Here is a 26,423-nt window from a genome sequence, read left to right on the forward strand (position 1 = left end):
CTGCAGACGCACACAGTATATATACACCGCTCTCCTGCAGACGCACACAGTATATATACACCGCTCTCCTGCAGACGCACACAGTATATATACACCGCTCTCCTGCAGACGCACACAGTATATATACGCCGCTCTTCTGCAGACGCACACAGTATATATACGCCACTCTCCTGCAGACGCACACAGTATATATACGCCGCTCTCCTGCAGACGCACACAGTATATATACGCCGCTCTCCTGCAGACACACACAGTATATATACGCCGCTCTCCTGCAGACACACACAGTATATATACGCCGCTCTCCTGCAGACACACTGTATATACACGCCGCTCTCCTGCAGACACACACTGTATATATACGCCGCTCTCCTGCAGACACACACTGTATATATACGCCGCTCTCCTGCAGACACACACTGTATATATACGCCGCTCTCCTGCAGACACACACTGTATATATACGCCGCTCTCCAGCAGACACACACTGTATATATACGCCGCTCTCCTGCAGACACACACTGTATATATACGCCGCTCTCCTGCAGACACACACTGTATATATACGCCGCTCTCCTGCAGACACACACTGTATATATACGCCGCTCTCCTGCAGACACACACAGTATATATACGCCGCTCTCCTGCAGACACACACTGTATATATACGCCGCTCTCCTGCAGACACACACTGTATATATACGCCGCTCTCCTGCAGACACACACTGTATATATACGCCGCTCTCCTGCAGACACACACTGTATATATACGCCGCTCTCCTGCAGACACACACTGTATATATACGCCGCTCTCCTGCAGACACACACTGTATATATACGCCGCTCTCCTGCAGACACACACTGTATATATACGCCGCTCTCCTGCAGACACACACTGTATATATACGCCGCTCTCCTGCAGACACACACTGTATATATACGCCGCTCTCCTGCAGACACACACTGTATATATACGCCGCTCTCCTGCAGACGCACACTGTATATATACGCCGCTCTCCTGCAGACGCACACAGTATATATACGCCGCTCTCCTGCAGACACACACTGTATATATACGCCGCTCTCCTGCAGACACACACAGTATATATACGCCGCTCTCCTGCAGACACACACTGTATATATACACCGCTCTCCTGCAGACACACACAGTATATATACACCGCTCTCCTGCAGACACACACTGTATATATACGCCGCTCTCCTGCAGACACACACTGTATATATACGCCGCTCTCCTGCAGACGCACACAGTATATATACGCCGCTCTCCTGCAGACACACACTGTATATATACGCCGCTCTCCTGCAGACACACACTGTATATATACGCCGCTCTCCTGCAGACACACACTGTATATATACGCCGCTCTCCTGCAGACACACACTGTATATATACACCGCTCTCCTGCAGACACACACTGTATATATACACCGCTCTCCTGCAGACACACACTGTATATATACACCGCTCTCCTGCAGACACACACTGTATATATACACCGCTCTCCTGCAGACACACACTGTATATATACGCCGCTCTCCTGCAGACACACACTGTATATATACGCCGCTCTCCTGCAGACACACACTGTATATATACACACCGCTCTCCTGCAGACACACACAGTATATATACGCCGCTCTCCTGCAGACACACACAGTATATATACGCCGCTCTCCTGCAGACACACACAGTATATATACACCGCTCTCCTGCAGACACACACTGTATATATACGCCGCTCTCCTGCAGACACACACTGTATATATACGCCGCTCTCCTGCAGACACACACTGTATATATACGCCGCTCTCCTGCAGACACACACAGTATATATACGCCGCTCTCCTGCAGACACACACTGTATATATACGCCGCTCTCCTGCAGACACACACTGTATATATACGCCGCTCTCCTGCAGACACACACTGTATATATACGCCGCTCTCCTGCAGACACACACTGTATATATACACCGCTCTCCTGCAGACACACACTGTATATATACACCGCTCTCCTGCAGACACACACTGTATATATACGCCGCTCTCCTGCAGACACACACTGTATATATACGCCGCTCTCCTGCAGACACACACTGTATATATACGCCGCTCTCCTGCAGACACACACTGTATATATACGCCGCTCTCCTGCAGACACACACTGTATATATACGCCGCTCTCCTGCAGACACACACTGTATATATACACCGCTCTCCTGCAGACACACACTGTATATATACGCCGCTCTCCTGCAGACACACACTGTATATATACGCCGCTCTCCTGCAGACATACACTGTATATATACACCGCTCTCCTGCAGACACACACAGTATATATACACCGCTCTCCTGCAGACACACTGTATATATACACCGCTCTCCTGCAGACACACACTGTATATATACACCGCTCTCCTGCAGACACACACTGTATATATACACCGCTCTCCTGCAGACACACACTGTATATATACACCGCTCTCCTGCAGACACACACTGTATATATACACCGCTCTCCTGCAGACACACACTGTATATATACACCGCTCTCCTGCAGACACACACTGTATATATACACCGCTCTCCTGCAGACACACACTGTATATATACACCGCTCTCCTGCAGACACACTGTATATATACACCGCTCTCCTGCAGACACACACTGTATATATACACCGCTCTCCTGCAGACACACACTGTATATATACACCGCTCTCCTGCAGACACACACTGTATATATACACCGCTCTCCTGCAGACACACACTGTATATATACACCGCTCTCCTGCAGACACACACTGTATATATACACCGCTCTCCTGCAGACGCACACTGTATATATACACCGCTCTCCTGCAGACACACACTGTATATATACACCGCTCTCCTGCAGACACACACTGTATATATACACCGCTCTCCTGCAGACACACACTGTATATATACACCGCTCTCCTGCAGACACACACTGTATATATACACCGCTCTCCTGCAGACACACACTGTATATATACACCGCTCTCCTGCAGACACACACTGTATATATACACCGCTCTCCTGCAGACACACACTGTATATATACACCGCTCTCCTGCAGACACACACTGTATATATACACCGCTCTCCTGCAGACACACACTGTATATATACACCGCTCTCCTGCAGACACACACTGTATATATACACCGCTCTCCTGCAGACACACACTGTATATATACACCGCTCTCCTGCAGACACACACAGTATATATACACCGCTCTCCTGCAGACACACACTGTATATATACACCGCTCTCCTGCAGACACACATACACACGGTGCGGTTCCTCTTCCCCATGACGTCACACACCGCACAGCCGCCTCTCACCTGCGCTCCCCGCTCTCCTCTCCTCGGTCAGGTCCTCACTTCCTGGTTACGGGTCCTCCGTGTGCGGTTTCCATGGTGACAGACACGTCCTGCACTGACGCCTGTAACCTGCTCCCCGCGGTGACACACTACACGAGGTCAGTGACCAAAATTCTCTTATTATCATCACATGAAATATTCATCTAACACTGAGGAACGATTGCAAATCAAAAATAATATTTTCAGGCAATATTTCGAGCAGCTCAGGCCATAAATGCTGGGTCCTACATCGATCCTGTTTCTGATTGGCTGCTTTGTACTTGTCTCCACCTCTTTCTTTATCTAGTGCTCACTGATTGGAGGAGGATCCTGTCAGTCACGGGACTCACTGCTGCTTGGAGACCGTCTGGCCAATGAAATGAGTCGATGCCCAGTACAGGGTGGTAATGTTTGCACATGCGCAGTAGTTAGTCAGGTTGGAGAATCATGGCTGCAGACGGCGCGATCAGTGCAGAGACTCTGAAGGAGAAACTGACGCGGGAGCTGCAGGCGGAGCATGTGGTGAGGAGCGAGCGCGGGGTCACATGACCAGGAGGACTACAAGGCTCACACAACCTTCCCAGTGTTTCCTGTCACGGTGCTGTGCTCCCCTTAATAACACTGATGTCACGTGTCTGGATTATCAGACTGAGCTCTGGTTACAGCTGCGACCACTCATCTCCTTCCCCAGAGCAGAGACCGGCAGACGGGGAGGAGAGACTGCTGAGCATTGTAGTCCCCCAGGTGTATACTGCTGTGTAATTACTGATCATCTCTGTGTCCTCCAGGAAGTAGAAGACACCTCCCCAAACCACTGCTCCACCAGCTTCAGAGTGCTAGTGGTCTCCGCGCAGTTTGAAGGAAAAGCGCTGCTCCAGAGGCACAGGTGAGAACCGGACACAAGCTGCGCTATGCCCCAGAGCTGCACTCACTGTGTGCATACATTACTGATCCTGAGTTACATCCTGTATTATACCCCAGAGCTGCACTCACTATTCTGCTGGTGCAGTCACTGTACACATACATTACTGATCCTGAGTTACATCCTGTATTATACCCCAGAGCTGCGCTCACTATTCTGCTGGTGGAGTCACTGTGTACATACATTACATTACTGGTCCTGAGTTACATCCTGTATTATACCCCAGAGCTGCACTCACTATTCTGCTGGTGCAGTCACTGTGTACATACATTACTGATCCTGAGTTACATCCTGTATTATACCCCAGAGCTGCACTCACTATTCTGCTGGTGCAGTCACTGTACACATACATTACTGATCCTGAGTTACATCCTGTATTATACCCCAGAGCTGCGCTCACTATTCTGCTGGTGGAGTCACTGTGTACATACATTACATTACTGGTCCTGAGTTACATCCTGTATTATACCCCAGAGCTGCACTCACTATTCTGCTGGTGCAGTCACTGTGTACATACATTACTGATCCTGAGTTACATCCTGTATCTCTTTTATTATAAAAAAATATCAAAAACACAATACATAAGACAGACAAAAACAACATTCCAGAAATCAAAAACCACGATACATGAACTAAAATAAACCACACCGACATACAAAAAAAAACTTGTGCAAATATGCGAGCTTACGACAGTCCATCTCTGAAGGACATAGTGCAGTGTCTCCAGGCTTTGCAGCCTGAGGGACCCCCAGCAGGAACCTCCAAAAAAAAAAAAAAAAAAAAAAAGAAAACAAACAAAAATCCATTCCTTCACATTCAAACCCATTCACACCTTCACTCATGCTCCCATTCATTCCTATATACTGGATTTAAAACAGGAAAGTAAACACTTTTTCTGGCCCACTGCCTTAAACAGAAAAAACAGCCATCTTGGCAGACCCTCAACTACTTCCCCTCAACACAGCAAGAAACCACCCCCCTTTTTCCCCTTTTTTTTTTTTTTTTTTTATATATATAATTTTTTTTTTTTTTTTTTTTTATTTTATTTATTTATTTATTTTTTTATTTATTTTTTTTAATTTTTTAATTTTATTTTTTTTTTTTTTATTTATTTATTTTTTTTTTCCCACCACCCACACCACAGGTCCACAAGTTCGTAGCCTTTTCCACACCTAGGTCCATGAAAGTTTATGGCCTCAGAAAAAAAACAGCACCTCAGGGTCCAGGAAAGTTTATGGCCCGTATCTACATTTCCTTATATATTTCCCATGGTCCTTGGTGTAGTTCCCAGGCCATCTCCTTCTGATCTTCGGCCCTTGATTTCTCAGGGTCCATTCCAGGGTCCAAACTTCCCCCCTCCCTCCCGCAAGAAACCCCCACCCAACCTGACTGTACCCCTTCCCCCTTTCCTAACTATAATATATACATTTTTTTTAAAAGCACCATCCTAGCGACATACAATACTGCATACATGTACAGATACACAAAAAGCACATACTACACTTGTTATACACCTAAGATACGACCTGCTATAACCAGTGATAATATTACCCAAACAATAAGTATTAACCACATTTCCAAAAACCTTGCCACAGGCCCAAGTTTGGTGCCTGCAAGCCCAATATCCATTAAATTTCATGCTTCCAAAACAAAAAGCTAAAGTGACATGCACCAGCCCAACACCAGGAAAGGAGTTCTGGAGGCCCCATCCCTCACTAACACATTCACCCTGTCCCTCAACAACTAAGACTGTCCCTACTTCTGTCCCTAAAGAAACTGTCCCTATCTGTCCCTACCTGCCCCTACTCTACCTAACTTATCATAACTAACTCTCTATCTGTCCCTCAGTGCCTGTCCCTCCCTGTCCCTATCTGCCCCTAATTCTGTCCCTAACACCCAGTGAAACTTATGCTATCCCTACCCTCATTCACACGGAGCTAGCTCTCCCTTGAGTGCGTTTCTAAAAGGAGAGGCCCCTCCAAAGCCAAGAGGCCTTCCTCACACCCAACCTTTCGAACTCCAAAGAACGGACCTTCACCAGGTCACCCAAGATGTTTCCTACCACCTCATCCCTCGGAAGGGTTTTTTTCCGCGTCGAAACTAGGCACCGTGCATTCCAAGTGTAGAACCTAACCACTACACTGACTAGGAATAAAGTGCACGGGTCCCGGCCACCCAGGGATCTGAACGCTCCATAGGCCCACTCAGCGTAGGAGAGGGACGCCAGCCGCGGCCAACGTATGGAAGCACCCACCCTGTTGTAAACCTCTGCATTAAAGGGACAATGAAGCAGGAAGTGCTCCATGCTTTCCAGCACGTCGCCACACTCCTCACGGGGACAACCCCGATCATCGGATTTCCTGCACTTCAAGTTATCCTTTACATACAGCCTCCCGTGGAAGCAGCGCCAAGTCAAGTCCCAAAACTTCATGGGGATCCGCTTAGAATTTAAAAGCCCCAGCCCGACCTCCAGATCCCGGCCTGGGCAATCCTTAAGGGCCAGGGGCTTCTGGAAATGTGTCAACAGGACCCTCCTGTCAAGGCATTGCCTCGACATGGTCCTGATTTCCCACATTCCCAAACCCCACCGGCGGATCACCTTCAGAACCGGGGTAGCGTAAGCCGGGAGATGCCCATGAGGTGAGCGTAGGTCCTTCACCTGCCCTCCTGTCTCCCATTCCTGGAAGAAAGGCCAAAGCCAACCCTTGCAGGAGACTACCCACGGAGGAGCCCTCTCTAGCCAGAGGTTGGAGATGTTAGTCTTAAGAAAGGTGTTTACTAGAAACACCACCGGGTTGACCATACCCAACCCACCTAGTCTCCTCGTACGGTATGTAACCTCCCTCTTGATTAGGTTAAGCCTATTCCCCCATAACAATTGGAAGAACAGGCTATAGACCCGTGTCCAGAGAGGTTCCGGCAAGATGCACACACTGCCCAGGTATATTAATAAAGGTAGCAGAAAGCCTTTAGCCAGGGCAACCCTTTCCCTCAGGGTTAAAGACCAACCCTTCCATTGGTCCACCTTTTGGGCGGCGATCTTAAGTCTGCCCTCCCAATTTTGCTGGGGGTAATCCCCGGGGCCAAATTCGATGCCTAGAATTTTGGCGGTGGCCTGGGGCCCTGGAAGGGTGTCCAGGAGATCAAACCTGGGATCTCCCCCTCCCAGCCAGAGACTTTCACACTTATCCCGGTTGATCATGGACCCGGATGCCTCCGAGTAGCGCACTACCTCCGACATGACCCAATCCGCCTCCCTTCTCGAGGACACGAAAAGGGAAACATCATCAGCATACGCCACCACCCTCAGAGAGGACCCAGAGCCCGCCTGGTCCATCCCGACTCCCGCCAACGGTCCACGATCTACCCTCCTTAGGAAGGGATCGATCGCGAACACGTATAAAAGCGGGCTCAGCGGACAGCCCTGACGGACCCCAGAACCCACCTCAAAAGGGCGACCCGACCAACCGTTCACCAGCGGAAAAGTCTCAGCCCCTTGGTACAAGATCTCTAACCATTTTACAAACCTCCCAGGCAGACCATACCTCAAAAGGACGGACCAGAGGTACTCGTGGTTGACCCGGTCAAAGGCTTTCGCTTGATCTAATGACAGCAAGTACCCCCTCCAGTGACCTGCCCTACCCTGCTCCACTGCCTCTCGGACACCGAGCACAGCACTAAAAGTACTGCGGCCCGGAACAGAGCAATGCTGGGCCCCTGAAAGGAGCCGGGGTGCAAACTTCACCAGCCGATTAAACAGCACCTTGGCCAGAACCTTCCGGTCCGTATCGAGAAGCGCTATGGGACGCCAATTCTCGATACGGGACGGATCCTTACCCTTTGACAGAATAATGAGGGCTGACTTCCTCATTGAGTCGGGAAGAGTGCCCGAGGAGAGACACTCATTAAATACCCCTGTCAAGAGGGGGACCAAGGAGTCCCTAAAAGTCTTATAGAACTCGGATGTTAAGCCATCCGGACCTGGCGATTTCTTGGGCCGAAGCCCATCAATGGCCAGTCTCACTTCCTCTTCCCTGATTTCCTCTGCCAAAACACCAAGAGAGGGATCACCCCCTGGCTCAGGGACGGTTTCAGCCAGGAAAGCCGACATCCTGTCCCGATCCAGATCCTTCTTTTCCAAGAGGTGTGAGTAGAAGGATCTGACCACCTCCAGGATCCCTGATTTGGATCTGTTCAGGGACCCCGTACTGTCGATCAGTCCTGTCACCATCTTACAATTCACTGACATCTTACAGTTTCTGTAAGGGTCGGGTGAGCGGTACTTCCCGAAGTCCCTCTCAAAAACTAAAGATGTGTGTCTATCATACTGACACCTCTTGAGCAAAGATTTCACTCTGGAGATTTCCTCACGGTCACCTCCAGTCGAGACAAGCTGCTCGAGTTTCCTCCCCAGGGCCTGGTACAAGCGGTGCCTGTTCAGACTCCTGAGGCTCGAGAGCTGACGGAAGAACCCCGCCACCCGCTTTTTGAAGATCTCCCACCACTCTGACTTACTACTACAGAGATCCAACAGCGGTACCTGGCTCTGAAGAAAGTCCTCGAAGGATTGTCTCACCTCCGCTTCTTCCAGCAGGGACGAATTGAGCTTCCACAGCCCTCTTCCCATCCGATGAGTCTCTGCAACATTCAGAGAAAAGAAAATTAGACAGTGATCGGAGAACTCCACCTCAACGGCGGACACAGCAGAAAAGATGGCGTCCTCCTTCAAAAAAAACCTGTCTATTCTAGACCTACAGCTACCCCTATGGTAGGTGAAACCTCCGTGACCTGGGGTGTGCCGGATGTGGACATCCACCAGGCGAGCTTCGCTGGCTATGCTATTCAACGCGACGCTATCATAAGCCAGGCGATCTCCGGGACCCCCCCGGTCACGGGACCTCGTAATGGTGTTGAAGTCCCCACCGAAGACCACCTGCCGGCTCGTAAAAAGAAAGGGCTTGATCCTCAGGAAGAGACATTTGCGGTCCCACTTGGACTGCGGGCCGTAGATGTTGATGAGCCGGAGCTCTTGTCCCCTCATGAAGACATCTAGGATCAGGCACCTCCCCATTTCCAACTCAGTAACCCGTCGGCATTCAACAGCTGCAGTCTTAAAAAGGACTGCCACCCCGCTATACGGCTCGGCCGCAAGAGACCAGTATGAGGGCCCGCACCTCCACTCCCTCCGTGCTTTATAGATGGCCCCCATGTCTGTTAGTCTGGTCTCTTGCAAGAATAAAATTTCTGCCTCAATCCGGGAGAAAAAATCAAAGGCCGTGAAGCGAGCCGCATCTGACTTTATGCTGGCAACATTAATAGATGCCAGCGTCAACGGGGCGAGTTCCGCCATCATGGGTGATCAAGTTGGATGGCCAACTTCTTACCACTGCTATCACCTCCACCTGGGGAGGGGTCGGACACCTTCCTTTTCAGGGAAGCTCCCGTTGTGTCCATCCCACCCCCCCCGGTGTCCTCGCCCCTGGGTTCCAGGTCTGTCCCCCCCCCAGGAGGAACACTGCCCCCTGAGGGACGGACCCCACCATCCCCCGAAGGACCCTCCGGTGGTACCCCCGGCCCAGCATCCTCGTCTTGCGGCCCATCATCCGAGCCTCCGAGGACGCTGAACCGGTTGGAGAGATCAATCAGAGGGGGGTCAGCGGGCCCTTCCGTGCGCACCCTGGTGGTCGGGGGCGGGGGAGATTTTGAAGGCTTGCCAGCCTTCTTCCCCCCCGATTTGTTACGATTGGCATGTTTACTTTTGCCACCCGCTGCTGTAGGCTGCTCCTGGACCTCCTCATCAACACTTTCATACTGTGAGGACCCGTCCGAGTCAGCCGCTTTATCCTCCCTCTCCATCCTCCTGATCTCCTCTCTCACCACACTCTCCCTCAGGACCTCAGAGGCTTTTGCCACGGGCCTGGAGGGAGGAGCAGGCATCGACCCGGTTGCCCGAGACTTCACCTGCCCCCCACCCCCATGGCGTTTTTCTTGCCTCCGCACGTACGCGGGGCCCCTCACCTTGGCATTGCCCTTCCTCACCGGTCCCTCAGCCCCTTCCCCTCTGCCACCACCTGCCACAGCTGCAGGAGCGCCGCCAGAGGTTTCTCCCTCACGGACTCCTCCCGCCGGGCCTGCAGCGGCATTAGAAAAGGAGCGAGGGCAGCGGCTGAGAGGGTGACCTAGGTCACCACACAAGTGACACCGAATGTCTTTACACGAGGCGGCCAGATGACCTACCCCACCACACAAGGCACATTTCTGTACCTTGCAGCTAGCGCTGAAGTGAGTGGGGTCGCCGCACTTGTGGCAGACCTTCGGTTGCCCCTGGTAGAAGACCAGGATCCTGTCCCTTCCCAGGAACGCCGAGGAAGGGATGTGGGTGACCGTGCCGCCGGAAACCTTCAGTTTAACCATGAAGGTCCAGCCCCCCGACCAGATGCCGAATTCGTCCCTGTTCTTTTTGGGGACCTCGGTGACTTCCCCGTAACGGGAAAGCCACGTCATAATGTCCACGCCGGCAAGTGACTCGTTACAAGTGACCACAGTCACTCACTTGACGGAATTTTGGCGAGACACCGCTTGCGCAACGAAGTCTCGCCATCCGGGCTCTTCCCGCACCAGCTCATAGTTAGACCAGAAGAGCTCAAGCCCCTCTGGCCGCACAAAGCTGACGTCGAAGAAGCGGGACGCCGAAGGATGTATCAGGGCAAAGATGTCATTCGCCCCGAAGCCCATCTTAAGGAGGAGCTCCACCACCTTGCTCCTAGGTGGACAAGCTTCACTGCCCCCCCACCTAAGACGGACCACATTCCTCCTTTGCGGCCCCTGCCCGGCTGTGGGGAGAGACCAAACAGTCCCTCCCTCCCTTTGGTTTTGGAAGGCAGCAAGGCCATGTCTCTCTATCCAGAAAGACAAGTCCACTGTCCTCCCCTCTACCACTATCGACCTTTCTCCTTTTTTGAGGGCCTCCAGGAAACGGTGGTGCAAAGCGCCGTCCCTGGAGCCCGGAGGCGAGGAGACCCCCCCCAGGACCACCCCGACCCCCAGCCGCGGCCCCTGCATAACTATGTTGGGGTCTTGCGGCCAGGGGGGCAGACGGGCCAGCCCGTGCACTTTTCTTCACCCCCGCCGCCGGCTTGCCAGGGAGCGCCAGAGTCCCCGCACCCTCAGATGAAGGTAGGTGGGCCGGGGACCCCGACAACTCCCCGCCAGCTTTTGGGGGCAGCACAGCATTACTTGGAAGGGTGGGTGGGACAGAGGGCAGCGGGCCCGCAGCGGCCACGCCCCCCCCGCCGGTCGCAGCCACCCCAGGCAGAGCCGCGGCCCCCTGCGAGGCCACGGCCCCCCCGGGTGACGCGAGCACAGCGGGCGGAGTCGCGACCGCTGAGGCCACGCCCCCCCCGCCAGTCACAGCCACCACGGGCAGAGCGGCGACCCCTTGCGAGGCCATGCCCCCCCGGGCGACGCAGACGCAGCGGGTGGGATGACGGCCGAGGAGGACATCCCCCCCCCCCCCCCCCCCGCACGCCACAGCCTTTGCAGGCCGGGCAACACTCGGGGAGGCCACGCCCCCCTCACGGACCACCGCTGCCACCCCATGCCCACCACTTGAGACAGGCAAGGCCGGCCACTCCCCCTCGTCGCCCAGCGGCGGCGGAGCCCCCTGCACGGACCCCTTTTTGGGTCGACGTGCCGGAGACCCCGCTCTCACCACAGGCGCCGACATGGGAGCGACCAGCACTTTGCACCGCCTCAGCTGCTGCTTGATGTTCTGTTCGCCCTTCCTAGGCTTCTGGACCCCCACTAGCGATCCAGACTTAGCGGATCCGTACGTGGGGGGTCCAGAAGCCCCAGCACTCGCCGCCGGAGGTGCGGCCCTGGCTGTACCAACTTTACCTGGTGCCAGGCCAGCCTCCCCTGCCACCAAGGGCTGAGCCTGGACACCACCACCAACACCACAACCAGCACCGACCTCCATGTCGCTGCCCTGGTCTGAACTGTCACCAGATGCGACAGTCAGGTCACAACAGTCATCTCTCTCCCCGCTCCCTCGCTGCGGACCCACCACAGGGCCCGAGCCGGGGTGGGTAGCGGGTTCCACACAGCGGGACAGAGGGGCCCCGGGAAGAGGAGCAAAAACCAGTTGTTCCTCCACGCCTTCAGAGGCCTTACGCCTGCGCCTCCTGTTTCTCCTCTTCCCGGTTGCCTCATCCTCCTGGCAGACCTCATACCCAAACAACAGCGTGCCAAACCGTGCTGGGGATTCAGTCTGCCGTACTTGTTTAAGGATGAGGCAGCCCCCCTCAGAACTACTCCCGCTCCCTCCATCCTCCCCCTCGCTCCCGCTTTCCTCCGCGTTACTGGAGTCCAGCGGGAGGGCCACCTGCTCGGGGGCTATCCCGCTGCCTGTTACCTGGCTCACGCTGGTGTCCGCCAGGTCTTCAGGTGGAGGTGGCCCGGATGTGGTGTGGGCGCCATCTTGCTCTTCCTCCTCCTCGCTTTCCTCCACCTGGACGGGGACTCCTGACCCCCCAGGAGACCCACCGGCCATGGCCCTGAACCGGTCCTCGTTCTGCAGCTTCTCCTGGAAGGGGCCGCTGCCGGCCATGATGGTACTTCGCCGGTCCTCCAGGGCCCGAATCTCCCCTTTCAGCCGCTTGACCGTGGCGGTGACCTCCGCTCTCTTTGAGGCAGGGAGCCTGTTTTTACTGGTGACCCGGGCTCCCTCCAACTCCCCCCGGAGTCTCCTGAGCTGCTTGCCGGCCTCCTCGTACTCGGAGAGGTGGGCATGAATGCGGGAGGCGTAGGTGGTAGCTGGCTCTCCCGCAACCTTGGAGCCCCAGATGTTAAGGGGGGGCCCCGCCTCACCTCTGCCGGCTGCTGCACCTCCGGGGGAAGGGCCCGCCACAGCCTTCACTTCGGGGGTCCCGGACCCTGGAGCCTTGCGGCCCCCTGGGGTCCGCTTTTTCCCCATCCCTGGGACTGGCTGGCTGTGCCTTGGGCCTCCTGGTGGTGGATGAGGCCCCCCACCCCCAGCTGGCTTGCCGGAGGGTGGGAGCCAGGTGCACAGCCCCGGCGCTCAGTCCCAGGTAGAGTCCTCTTTCCTGGGAAGGGGGCAGATGGAAAGTCCTTGCAGGAAAAAAAAAACCTCCCTTCCCAGGAGCTTAGCAAAAGCCTAGCCTGCAGAGCTCAGCCCAGACGCTCCTCCTCTTCCTGGGCATGCCCAGAGCTGCACTCACTATTCTGCTGGCGCAGTCACTGTGTACATACATTACATTACTGATCCTGAGTTACATCCTGTATTATACCCCAGAGCTGCACTCACTATTCTGCTGGTGCAGTCACTGTGTACATACCTTACATTACTGATCCTGAGTTACATCCTGTATTATACTCCAGAGCTGCACTCACTATTCTGCTGGTGCAGTCACTGTGTACATACATTACATTACTGATCCTGAGTTACATCCTGTATTATACTCCAGAGCTGCACTCACTATTCTGCTGGTGCAGTCACTATGTGCATACATTACATTACTGATCCTGAGTTACATCCTGTATTATACTCCAGAGCTGCACTCACTATTCTGCTGGTGCAGTCACTGTGTACATACATTACATTACTGATCCTGAGTTACTTCCTGTATTATACCCCAGAGCTGCACTCACTATTCTGCTGGTGCAGTCACTGTGTACATACATTACATTACTGATCCTGAGTTACATCCTGTATTATACTCCAGAGCTGCACTCACTATTCTGCTGGTGCAGTCACTGTGTACATACATTACATTACTGATCCTGAGTTACATCCTGTATTATACCCCAGAGCTGCACTCACTATTCTGCTGGTGCAGTCACTGTGTACATACATTACATTACTGATCCTGAGTTACATCCTGTATTATACTCCAGAGCTGCACTCACTATTCTGCTGGTGCAGTCACTGTGTACATACATTACATTACTGATCCTGAGTTACATCCTGTATTATACCCCAGAGCTGCACTCACTATTCTGCTGGTGCAGTCACTGTGTACATACATTACATTACTGATCCTGAGTTACATCCTGTATTATACCCCAGAGCTGCACTCACTATTCTGCTGGTGCAGTCACTGTGTACATACATTACATTACTGATCCTGAGTTACATCCTGTATTATACTCCAGAGCTGCACTCACTATTCTGCTGGTGCAGTCACTGTGTACATACATTACATTACTGATCCTGAGTTACATCCTGTATTATACCCCAGAGCTGCACTCACTATTCTGCTGGTGCAGTCACTGTGTACATACATTACATTACTGATCCTGAGTTACATCCTGTATTATACTCCAGAGCTGCACTCACTATTCTGCTGGTGCAGTCACTGTGTACATACATTACATTACTGATCCTGAGTTACATCCTGTATTATACTCCAGAGCTGCACTCACTATTCTGCTGGTGCAGTCACTGTGTACATACATTACATTACTGATCCTGAGTTACATCCTGTATTATACTCCAGAGCTGCACTCACTATTCTGCTGGTGCAGTCACTGTGTACATACATTACATTACTGATCCTGAGTTACATCCTGTATTATACCCCAGAGCTGCACTCACTATTCTGCTGGTGCAGTCACTGTGTACATACATTACATTACTGATCCTGAGTTACATCCTGTATTATACTCCAGAGCTGCACTCACTATTCTGCTGGTGCAGTCACTGTGTACATACATTACATTACTGATCCTGAGTTACATCCTGTATTATACTCCAGAGCTGCACTCACTATTCTGCTGGTGCAGTCACTGTGTACATACATTACATTACTGATCCTGAGTTACATCCTGTATTATACTCCAGAGCTGTACTCACTATTCTGCTGGTGCAGTCACTGTGTACATACATTACATTACTGATCCTGAGTTACATCCTGTAGCTCTTTTTTATTATAAAAGTATCAAAACACAATACATAACAGACTACATAATACAAAACACAATACATAGCAGACAAACAATGCTCCCGACATAAATATTTGTGCAAACCTCGCAATTTTACCTGATCCCCCAGGCTTTCCAGCCTAGAGGGCCCCAGCAGGATCCCTCCACCCCTATACAACTTGAAATAAAGAAACCCCTATGTAACACATTCATCCCCTACGCACACCCTTTCACACTCCATTCGCGCTTTGCACCCATACCTATATACAAGTAATAAAGAAAAAAAACCATATTCCGGCCCTTCTGCCTTAAAAAAAACCATAGCCACTTATACTGGCAAAACCCCAGCACCAGCCTAACACCTCTACGAAAAATTTATTTATTTTTTTTTAAATTTTAATAATTTTTTCCTTTTTTGTTTTTATTTATCATCCCCCCACCACACCCAAGGTCCAAAAGTCCATGGCCCATTACACGAAACACACAAGGTCCATCAATGTTCATGGCCTATCACATCTATCTCTTGGCAAAAAAAGTTTATGCTCCAAGAGGAAAACCCTCACCCGGCTCCACCCAAAACCTATGCTATTTACCACGTGGTCCATTCTTCTTTTCCTTTCCACGATTTGTCCATCCACTTTCCCTTCAGATAAAGGTCCTCTTTTCCCATTCTCACCCCCCATTCACCCCCCTCCCAACCTCACTACACCCTCCCATGCACTCCTAACTAAAACAAAAGAAAGTATGTATAATACACAAAAATACAAATATACAATATATATCTACATATACACCACATAACATTATTACCATATTTGTTTTGGCTTGCCACCACACACTTTTCTTTGCAGACCCAAGATCAGTGCCTGCAAGCCCAATATCCATTAATGCTCTATGTTTCCAAAACAAAAGTCTAGAGTGGCATGCTTTAGCCCACCACCAGGAAAAGGAGTTCTCGAGGCCCCGTCCCTCACTAACTCATTCACCCTGTCCCTCAACAACTAAGACTGTCCCTGCTTCTGTCCCTAAAGAAACTGTCCCTATCTGTCCCTTCCTGTCCCTACTCCACCTAACTTAATATAACTAACTTTCTATCTGTCCCTCAGTGCCTGTCCCTCCCTGTCCCTATCTGCCCCTACTTCTGTCCCTAGCACACCCAGTGAAACTTATGCTATCCCTACCCTCATTCACACGGAGCTAGCTCTCCCTTGAGTGCGTTTTTAAAAGGAGAGGCCTCTCCAAAGCCAAGAGGCCTTCCTCACACCCAACCTTTCGAACTCCAAAGAACGGACCTTCACCAGGTCACCCAAGATGTTTCCTACCACCTCATCCCTTGGGAGGGTTTTTTTCCGCGTCGAAACTAGGCACCGTGCATTCCAAGTGTAGAACCTAACCACTACACTGACTAGAAATAAAGTGCACGGGTCCCGGCCACCCAGGGATCTGAATGCTCCATAAACCCACTCAGCGTAGGAGAGGGACGCCAGCCGCGGCCAACGTATGGAAGCACCCACCCTGTTGTACACCTCTGCATTAAAGGGACACTGAAGCAGGAAGTGCTCCATGCTTTCCAGCACGTCGCCACACTCCTCACGGGGACAACCCCGATCATCGGATTTCCTGCACTTCAGGTTATCCTTTACATACAGCCTCCCGTGGAAGCAACGCCAGGTCAAGTCCCAAAACTTCATGGGGATCCGCTTAGAATTTAAAAGCCCCAGCCCGACCTCCAGATCCCGGCCTGGGCAATCCTTAAGGGCCAGGGGCTTCTGGAAATGGGTCAACAGGACCCTCCTGTCAAGGCATTGCCTCGACATGGTCCTGATTTCCCACATTCCCAGACCCCACCGGCGGATCACCTTCAGAACCGGGGTAGCGTAAGCCGGGAGATGCCCATGAGGTGTGCGTAGGTCCTTCACCTGCCCTCCTGTCTCCCATTCCTGGAAGAAAGGCCAAAGCCAACCCTTGCAGGAGATTACCCACGGAGGAGCCCTCTCTAGCCAGAGGTTGGAGAGGTTAGTCTTAAGAAAGGTGTTTACTAGAAACACCACCGGGTTTACCATACCCAACCCGCCTAGTCTCCTCGTACGGTATGTAACCTCCCTCTTGATTAGGTTAAGCCTATTCCCCCATAACAATTGGAGAAACAGGCTATAGACCCGTGTCCAGAGAGGTTCCGGCAAGATGCACACACTGCCCAGGTATATTAATAAAGGGAGCAGAAAGCCTTTAGCCAGGGCAACCCTTTCCCTCAGGGTTAAAGACCAACCCTTCCATTGGTCCACCTTTTGGGCAGCGATCTTAAGTCTGCCCTCCCAATTTTGCTGGGGGTAATCCCCGGGGCCAAATTCGATGCCTAGAATTTTGGCGGTGGCCTGGGGCCCTGGAAGGGTGTCCGGGAGATCAAACCTGGGATCTCCCCCTCCCAGCCAGAGACTTTCACACTTATCCCGGTTGATCATGGACCCGGATGCCTCCGAGTAGCGCACTACCTCCGACATGACCCAATCCGCCTCCCTTCTCGAGGACACGAAAAGGGAAACATCATCGGCATACGCCACCACCCTCAGAGAGGACCCAGAGCCCGCCTGGTCCATCCCGACTCCCGCCAACGGTCCACGATCTACCCTCCTTAGGAAGGGATCGATCGCGAACACGTATAAAAGCGGGCTCAGCGGACAGCCCTGACGGACCCCAGAACCCACCTCAAAAGGGCGACCTGACCAACCGTTCACCAGCGGAAAAGTCTCAGCCCCTTGGTACAAGATCTCTAACCATTTTACAAACCTCCCAGGCAGACCATACCTCAAAAGGACGGACCAGAGGTACTCGTGGTTGACCCGGTCAAAGGCTTTCGCTTGATCTAATGACAGCAAGTACCCCCTCCAGTGACCTGCCCTACCCTGCTCCACTGCCTCTCGGACACCGAGCACAGCACTAAAAGTACTGCGGCCCGGAACAGAGCAATGCTGGGCCCCTGAAAGGAGCCGGGGTGCAAACTTCACCAGCCGATTAAACAGCACCTTGGCCAGAACCTTCCGGTCCGTATCGAGAAGCGCTATGGGACGCCAATTCTCGATACGGGACGGATCCTTACCCTTTGACAGAATAATGAGGGCTGACTTCCTCATTGAGTCGGGAAGAGTGCCCGAGGAGAGACACTCATTAAATACCCCTGTCAAGAGGGGGACCAAGGAGTCCCTAAAAGTCTTATAGAACTCGGATGTTAAGCCATCCGGACCTGGCGATTTCTTGGGCCGAAGCCCATCAATAGCCAGTCTCACTTCCTCTTCCCTGATTTCCTCTGCCAAAACACCAAGAGAGGGATCACCCCCTGGCTCAGGGACGGTTTCAGCCAGGAAAGCCGACATCCTGTCCCGATCCAGATCCTTCTTTTCCAAGAGGTGTGAGTAGAAGGATCTGACCACCTCCAGGATCCCTGATTTGGATCTGTTCAGGGACCCCGTACTGTCGATCAGTCCTGTCACCATCTTACAATTCACTGACATCTTACAGTTTCTGTAAGGGTCGGGTGAGCGGTATTTCCCGAAGTCCCTCTCAAAAACTAAAGATGTGTGTCTATCATACTGACACCTCTTGAGCAAAGATTTCACTCTGGAGATTTCCTCACGGTCACCTCCAGTCGAGACAAGCTGCTCGAGTTTCCTCCCCAGGGCCTGGTACAAGCGGTGCCTGTTCAGACTCCTGAGGCTCGAGAGCTGACGGAAGAACCCCGCCACCCGCTTTTTGAAGATCTCCCACCACTCTGACTTACTACTACAGAGATCCAACAGCGGTTCCTGGCTCTGAAGAAAGTCCTCGAAGGATTGTCTCACCTCCGCTTCTTCCAGCAGGGACGAATTGAGCTTCCACAGCCCTCTTCCCATCCGATGAGTCTCTGCAACATTCAGAGAAAAGAAAATTAGACAGTGATCGGAGAACTCCACCTCAACGGCGGACACAGCAGAAAAGATGGCGTCCTCCTTCAAAAAAAAACCTGTCTATTCTAGACCTACAGCTACCCCTATGGTAGGTGAAACCTCCGTGACCTGGGGTGTGCCGGATGTGGACATCCACCAGGCGAGCTTCGCTGGCTATGCTATTCAAAGCGACGCTATCATAAGCCAGGCGATCTCCGGGACCCCCCCGGTCACGGGACCTCGTAATGGTGTTGAAGTCCCCACCGAAGACCACCTGCCGGCTCGTAAAAAGAAAGGGCTTGATCCTCAGGAAGAGACATTTGCGGTCCCACTTGGACTGCGGGCCGTAGATGTTGATGAGCCGGAGCTCTTGTCCCCTCATGAAGACATCTAGGATCAGGCACCTCCCCATTTCCAACTCAGTAACCCGTCGGCATTCAACAGCTGCAGTCTTAAAAAGGACTGCCACCCCGCTATACGGCTCGGCCGCAAGAGACCAGTATGAGGGCCCGCACCTCCACTCCCTCCGTGCTTTATAGATGGCCCCCATGTCTGTTAGTCTGGTCTCTTGCAAGAATAAAATTTCTGCCTCAATCCGGGAGAAAAAATCAAAGGCCGTGAAACGAGCCGCATCTGACTTTATGCTGGCAACATTAATAGATGCCAGCGTCAACGGGGCGAGTTCCGCCATCATGGGTGATCAAGTTGGATGGCCAACTTCTTACCACTGCTATCACCTCCACCTGGGGAGGGGTCGGACACCTTCCTTTTCAGGGAAGCTCCCGTTGTGTCCATCCCACCCCCCCCCGGTGTCCTCGCCCCCGGGTTCCAGGTCTGTCCCCCCCCCCCAGGAGGAACACTGCCCCCTGAGGGACGGACCCCACCATCCCCCGAAGGACCCTCCGGTGGTACCCCCGGCCCAGCATCCTCGTCTTGCGGCCCATCATCCGAGCCTCCGAGGACGCTGAACCGGTTGGAGAGATCAATCAGAGGGGGGTCAGCGGGCCCTTCCGTGCGCACCCTGGTGGTCGGGGGCGGGGGAGATTTTGAAGGCTTGCCAGCCTTCTTCCCCCCCCGATTTGTTACGATTGGCACGTTTACTTTTGCCACCCGCTGCTGTAGGCTGCTCCTGGACCTCCTCATCAACACTTTCATACTGTGAGGACCCGTCCGAGTCAGCCGCTTTATCCTCCCTCTCCATCCTCCTGATCTCCTCTCTCACCACACTCTCCCTCAGGACCTCAGAGGCTTTTGCCACGGGCCTGGAGGGAGGAGCAGGCATCGACCCGGTTGCCCGAGACTTCACCTGCCCCCCACCCCCATGGCGATTTCTTGCCTCCGCACGTACGCGGGGCCCCTCACCTTGGCATTGCCCTTCCTCACCGGTCCCTCAGCCCCTTCCCCTCCGCCACCACCTGCCACAGCTGCAGGAGCGCCGCCAGAGGTTTCTCCCTCACGGACTCCTCCCGCCGGGCCTGCAGCGGCATTAGAAAAGGAGCGAGGGCAGCGGCTGAGAGGGTGACCTAGGTCACCACACAAGTGACACCGAATGTCCTTACACGAGGCGGCCAGATGACCTACCCCACCACACAAGGCACATTTCTGTACCTTGCAGCTAGCGCTGAAGTGAGTGGGGTCGCCGCACTTGTGGCAGACCTTCGGTTGCCCCTGGTAGAAGACCAGGATCCTGTCCCTTCCCAGGAACGCCGAGGAAGGGATGTGGGTGACCGTGCCGCCGGAAACCTTCAGTTTAACCATGAAGGTCCAGCCCCCCGACCAGATGCCGAATTCGTCCCTGTTCTTTTTGGGGACCTCGGTGACTTCCCCGTAACGGGAAAGCCACGTCATAATGTCCACGCCGGCAAGTGACTCGTTACAAGTGACCACAGTCACTCGCTTGACGGAATTTTGGCGAGACACCGCTTGCGCAACGAAGTCTCGCCATCCGGGCTCTTCCCGCACCAGCTTATAGTTAGACCAGAAGAGCTCAAGCCCCTCTGGCCGCACAAAGCTGACGTCGAAGAAGCGGGACGCCGAAGGATGTATCAGGGCAAAGATGTCATTCGCCCCGAAGCCCATCTTAAGGAGGAGCTCCACCACCTTGCTCCTAGGTGGACAAGCTTCACTGCCCCCCCACCTAAGACGGACCACATTCCTCCTTTGCGGCCCCTGCCCGGCTGTGGGGAGAGACCAAACAGTCCCTCCCTCCCTTTGGTTTTGGAAGGCAGCAAGGCCGTGTCTCTCTATCCAGAGAGACAAGTCCACTGTCCTCCCCTCTACCACTATCGACCTTTCTCCTTTTTTGAGGGCCTCCAGGAAACGGTGGTGCAAAGCGCCGTCCCTGGAGCCCGGAGGCGAGGAGACCCCCCCAGGACCACCCCGACCCCCAGCCGCGGCCCCCGCATAACTATGTTGGGGTCTTGCGGCCAGGGGGGCAGACGGGCCAGCCCTCCCACCACTACCACCACTTGTGCCAGCACCCTCATTCGTCCTCACACTCACTCTCCCATTCACTCTTTTATTATTTGCATTCACTCCAGCACACTCACCCACATTCACAGTAGCACTCACTCCCTCATCCATGTCACTCATATCACCATTCACTTCAGCAAACATCTCCTCAAATATGTCCACTCCGCTTTCATACTCACTCTCACTCGCACAATTGGTGAACATAGCAACATTTTTTACATTTTTAACATTTCCCAAACCAGTGTAGTTCCTCTCTTTGCCTGCTGGGGGCCCTGAGCTCTCTTGCTGGGAGCTACTCCAGCTCCTGTCCAGGAGCGCCGCTGCCCCTTTAAATGCCTCAGTGCAGATGACATCATGCACTCTGCCCTGGCTGGGCCTAGGAGCAACAGCAGCTCCTGGTTTCAGCTCCATTTTTTTTTCTTTTGCTGAGTTTTCCTTGCTCTGGGCAGGGACGGCCACTGGCACCGCTCCCTGCCCTGCACTTTTCTTCACCCCCGCCGCCGGCTTGCCAGGGAGCGCCAGAGTCCCCGCACCCTCAGATGAAGGTAGGTGGGCCGGGGACCCCGACAACTCCCCGCCAGCTTTTGGGGGCAGCACAGCATTACTTGGAAGGGTGGGTGGGACAGAGGGCAGCGGGCCCGCAGCGGCCACGCCCCCCCCGCCGGTCGCAGCCACCCCAGGCAGAGCCGCGGCCCCCTGCGAGGCCACGGCCCCCCCGGGTGACGCGAGCACAGCGGGCGGAGTCGCGACCGCTGAGGCCACGCCCCCCCGCCAGTCACAGCCACCACGGGCAGAGCGATGACCCCTTGCGAGGCCATGCCCCCCCCGGGCGACGCAGACGCAGCGGGTGGGATGACGGCCGAGGAGGACATGCCCCCCCCCGCACGCCACAGCCTTTGCAGGCCGGGCAACACTCGGGGAGGCCACGCCCCCTCACGGACCACCGCTGCCACCCCATGCCCACCACTTGAGACAGGCAAGGCCGGCCACTCCCCCTCGTCGCCCAGCGGCGGCGGAGCCCCCTGCACGGACCCCTTTTTGGGTCGACGTGCCGGAGACCCCGCTCTCACCACAGGCGCCGACATGGGAGCGACCAGCACTTTGCACCGCCTCAGCTGCTGCTTGATATTCTGTTCGCCCTTCCTAGGCTTCTGGACCCCCACTAGCGATCCAGACTTAGCGGATCCGTACGTGGGGGGTCCAGAAGCCCCAGCACTCGCCGCCGGAGGTGCGGCCCTGGCTGTACCAACTTTACCTGGTGCCAGGCCAGTCTCCCCTGCCACCGAGGGCTGAGCCTGGACACCACCACCAACACCACAACCAGCACCGACCTCCATGTCGCTGCCCTGGTCTGAACTGTCACCAGATGCGACAGTCAGGTCACAACAGTCATCTCTCTCCCCGCTCCCTCGCTGCGGACCCACCACAGGGCCCGAGCCGGGGTGGGTAGCGGGTTCCACACAGCGGGACAGAGGGGCCCCGGGAAGAGGAGCAAAAACCAGTTGTTCCTCCACGCCTTCAGAGGCCTTACGCCTGCGCCTCCTGTTTCTCCTCTTCCCGGTTGCCTCATCCTCCAGGCAGACTTCATACCCAAACAACAGCGTGCCAAACCGTGCTGGGGATTCAGTCTGCTGTACTTGTTTAAGGATGAGGCAGCCCCCCTCAGAACTACTCCCGCTCCCTCCATCCTCCCCCTCGCTCCCGCTTTCCTCCGCGTTACTGGAGTCCAGCGGGAGGGCCACCTGCTCGGGGGCTATCCCGTTGCATGTTACCTGACTCACGCTGGTGTCCGCCAGGTCTTCAGGTGGAGGTGGCCCGGATGTGGTGTGGGCGCCATCTTGTTCTTCCTCCTCCTCGCTTTCCTCCACCTGGATGGGGACTCCTGACCCCCCAGGAGACCCACCGGCCATGGCCCTGAACCGGTCCTCGTTCTGCAGCTTTTCCTGGAAGGGGCCGCTGCCGGCCATGATGGAACTTCGCCTGTCCTCCAGGGCCCGAATCTCCCCTTTCAGCCGCTTGACCGTGGCGGTGACCTCCGCTCTCTTTGAGGCAGGGAGCCTGTTTTTACTGATGACCCGGGCTCCCTCCAACTCCCCCCGGAGTCTCCTGAGCTGCTTGCCGGCCTCCTCGTACTCGGAGAGGTGGGCATGAATGCGGGAGGCGTAGGTGGTAGCTGGCTCTCCCGCAACCTTGGAGCCCCAGATGTTAAGGGGGGGCCCCGCCTCACCTCTGCCGGCTGCTGCACCTCCGGGGGAAGGGCCCGCCACAGCCTTCACTTCAGGGGTCCCGGACCCTGGAGCCTTGCGGCCCCCTGGGGTCTGCTTTTTCCCCATCCCTGGGACTTGCTGGCTGTGCCTTGGGCCTCCTTGTGGTGGATGAGGCCCCCCACCCCCAGCTGGCTTGCCGGAGGGTGGGAGCCAGGGGCACAGCCCCGGCGCTCAATCCCAGGGAGAGTCCTCTTTCCTGGGAAGGGGGCAGATGGAAAGTCCTTGCAGGGAAAACCTCCCTTCCCAGGAGCTTAGCAAAACCCCAGCCTGCAGACGCTCAGCACAGACGCTCCTCCTCTTCTGGGGTGTGTCCAGATCTGCACTCAGTAAGCTGCTGGTGCAGTCACTGTGTACATACATTACATTACTGATCCTGAGTTACATCCTGTATTATACCCCAGAGCTGCACTCACTATTCTGCTGGTGCAGTCACTGTGTACATACATTACATTACTGATCCTGAGTTACATCCTGTATTATACCCCAGAGCTGCACTCACTATTCTGCTGGTGCAGTCACTGTGTACATACATTACTGATCCTGAGTTACATCCTGTATTATACCCCAGAGCTGCACTCACTATTCTGCTGGTGCAGACACTGTGTACATACAGTAATGGCCAAAAGTTTAGAGAATGACACAAATATTATATTTTCACATGATCTGCTGGCCTCTGGTTTTTATGTGTGTTTGTCAGATGTTTTTATCACATACAGAAATATAATTGCAATCATATTATGAGTAACAGAAGGTTATATTGACAGTTAGAATGAGTTAATGCAGCAAGTCAATATTTGCAGTGTTCTTCTTCAGGACCTCAGCAATTCTCCCTGGCATGCTCTCAATTAACTTCTGGATCAAATCCTGACTGATAGCAGTCCATTCTTGCAAAATCAATGCTTTTATTTTGTCTGAATTTGAAGGTTTTTGTTTGTCCACCCGTCTCTTGATGATTGACCACAAGTTCTCAATGGGATTAAGATCTGGGGAGTTTCCAGGCCATGGTCCCAAAATCTCTATGTTTTGTTCCCTGAGCCATTTAGTTATCACCTTTGCTTTATGGCAAGGTGCTCCATCGTGTTGAAAAAGGCATTGTTGATCGCCAAACTGCTCTTGGACGGTTGGGAGAAGTTGCTCTTGGAGGACATTCTGGTACCATTCTTTATTCATGGCTGTGTTTTTAGGCAAGACTGAGAGAGAGCCCATTCACTTGGCTGAGAAGCCACCCCACACATGAATGGTTTCAGGATGCTTCACAGTTGGCATGAGACAAGACTGGTGGTAGCGCTCACCTGGTCTTCTCCGAATAAGCCGTTTTCCAGATGTCCCAAACAATCGAAAAGGGGATTCATCAGAGAAAATGACTTTACCCCAGTCCTCAGCAGTCCACTCCCTGTACCTCATGCAGAATATCAGTCTGTCCATGATGTTTTTTCTGGAGAGAAGTGGCTTCTTTGCTGCCCTCCTTGAGACCAGGCCTTGCTCCAAGAGTCTCCGCCTCACAGTGGGTGCAGATGCACTCACACCTGCCTGCTGCCATTCCTGAGCAAGCTCTGCACTGCTGGTAGCCCGATCCCGCAGCTGAAACACTTTTAAGAGACGGTCCTGGCGCTTGCTCGTCTTTCTTGGGCGCCCTGGAGCCTTTTTGGCAACAAGGGAACCTCTCTCCTTGAAGTTCTTGATGATGCGATAGATTGTTGACTGAGGTGCAATCTTTCTAGCTGCGATACTCTTCCCTGTTAGGCCATTTTTGTGCAGTGCAATGATGACTGCACGTGTTTCTTTAGAGATAACCATGGTTAACAGAAGAGAAACAATGATGCCAAGCACCAGCCTCCTTTTAAAGTGTCCAGTGGTGTCATTCTTACTTAATCATGACAGATTGATCTCCAGCCCTGTCCTCATCAACACCCACACCTGTGTTAATGGAGCAATCACTGAAACGATGTTACCTGGTCCTTTTACGGCAGGGCTGCAATGATGTTGAAATGTGTTTTGGGGGATAAAGTTCATTTTCTAGGCAAATATTGACTTTGCAAGTAATTGCTGTTAAGCTGATCACTCTTTATAACATTCTGGAGTATATGCAAATTGCCATTAGAAAAAATGAAGCAGTAGACTTTGTAAAAATTAATATTTGTGTCATTCTCAAAACTTTTGGCCATGACTGTACATTACTGATCCTGACTCACATCCATTAGGCCCCTGATCTCCTCACAGGTTTGTGTCTCTCCGCTGCCCTCTACAGGCTTGTTAATAGCTGCCTTGCAGAAGAGCTGAAGATCATTCACGCCTTTGAACAGAAGACACTGACTCCAGCGCAGTGGGAAGAAGAAAAGCAAAAGTGACAAGATCACAGACATTGTTATATGGACTGGAGGGCTCTGTGACCTGGGTTGAGTGACCAGAACTTAGAGAGTTAATCTGATGTAAAAATAAAATGTGTTCTAGTAATTATTACATTTGCTTTCACCTTCCAAGATA

The 26,423-nt window shown here is 53.4% G+C and overlaps 2 protein-coding genes across 2 annotated transcripts in view; one reads left to right on the forward strand and one right to left on the reverse strand.

Annotated features, from left to right (window-relative positions):
* LOC141050757 (structure-specific endonuclease subunit slx1-like) overlaps positions 1-3,817 on the reverse strand; it is a 28,166-nt gene extending 24,349 nt beyond the window's left edge. Inside the window, exon 1 of the mRNA XM_073547397.1 lies at positions 3,400-3,817. The gene's annotated coding sequence lies outside the window, so the exon portion shown is untranslated. The remainder of the gene's footprint in view (positions 1-3,399) is intronic.
* LOC141050761 (bolA-like protein 2) lies at positions 3,784-26,393 on the forward strand. The gene is made up of 3 exons (XM_073547402.1): positions 3,784-3,939; positions 4,206-4,303; positions 26,188-26,393. Exons 1-3 carry the CDS (start codon positions 3,865-3,867, stop codon positions 26,285-26,287), a joined length of 273 nt encoding a protein of 90 aa, XP_073403503.1. The 5' UTR covers positions 3,784-3,864; the 3' UTR covers positions 26,288-26,393.
* The last annotated feature ends 30 nt before the right edge of the window (positions 26,394-26,423 follow it).

The sequence above is a fragment of the Dendrobates tinctorius genome, unplaced genomic scaffold, assembly GCF_039654945.1.
Source record: "Dendrobates tinctorius isolate UK_male_01 unplaced genomic scaffold, ASM3965494v1 ptg000152l, whole genome shotgun sequence".
NCBI classification, from domain to species: domain Eukaryota; kingdom Metazoa; phylum Chordata; class Amphibia; order Anura; family Dendrobatidae; genus Dendrobates; species Dendrobates tinctorius.

Bases quoted from the DNA above. Each gene is read 5' to 3' on its own strand.
- LOC141050761 (XM_073547402.1), top strand. From the start codon at position 3,865: ATGGCTGCAGACGGCGCGATCAGTGCAGAGACTCTGAAGGAGAAACTG. The intron at 3,940-4,205 runs GTGAGGAGCGAG...TGTGTCCTCCAG, and splicing joins AGCTGCAGGCGGAGCATGTG to GAAGTAGAAGACACCTCCCC. The intron at 4,304-26,187 runs GTGAGAACCGGA...TGCCCTCTACAG, and splicing joins GCGCTGCTCCAGAGGCACAG to GCTTGTTAATAGCTGCCTTG.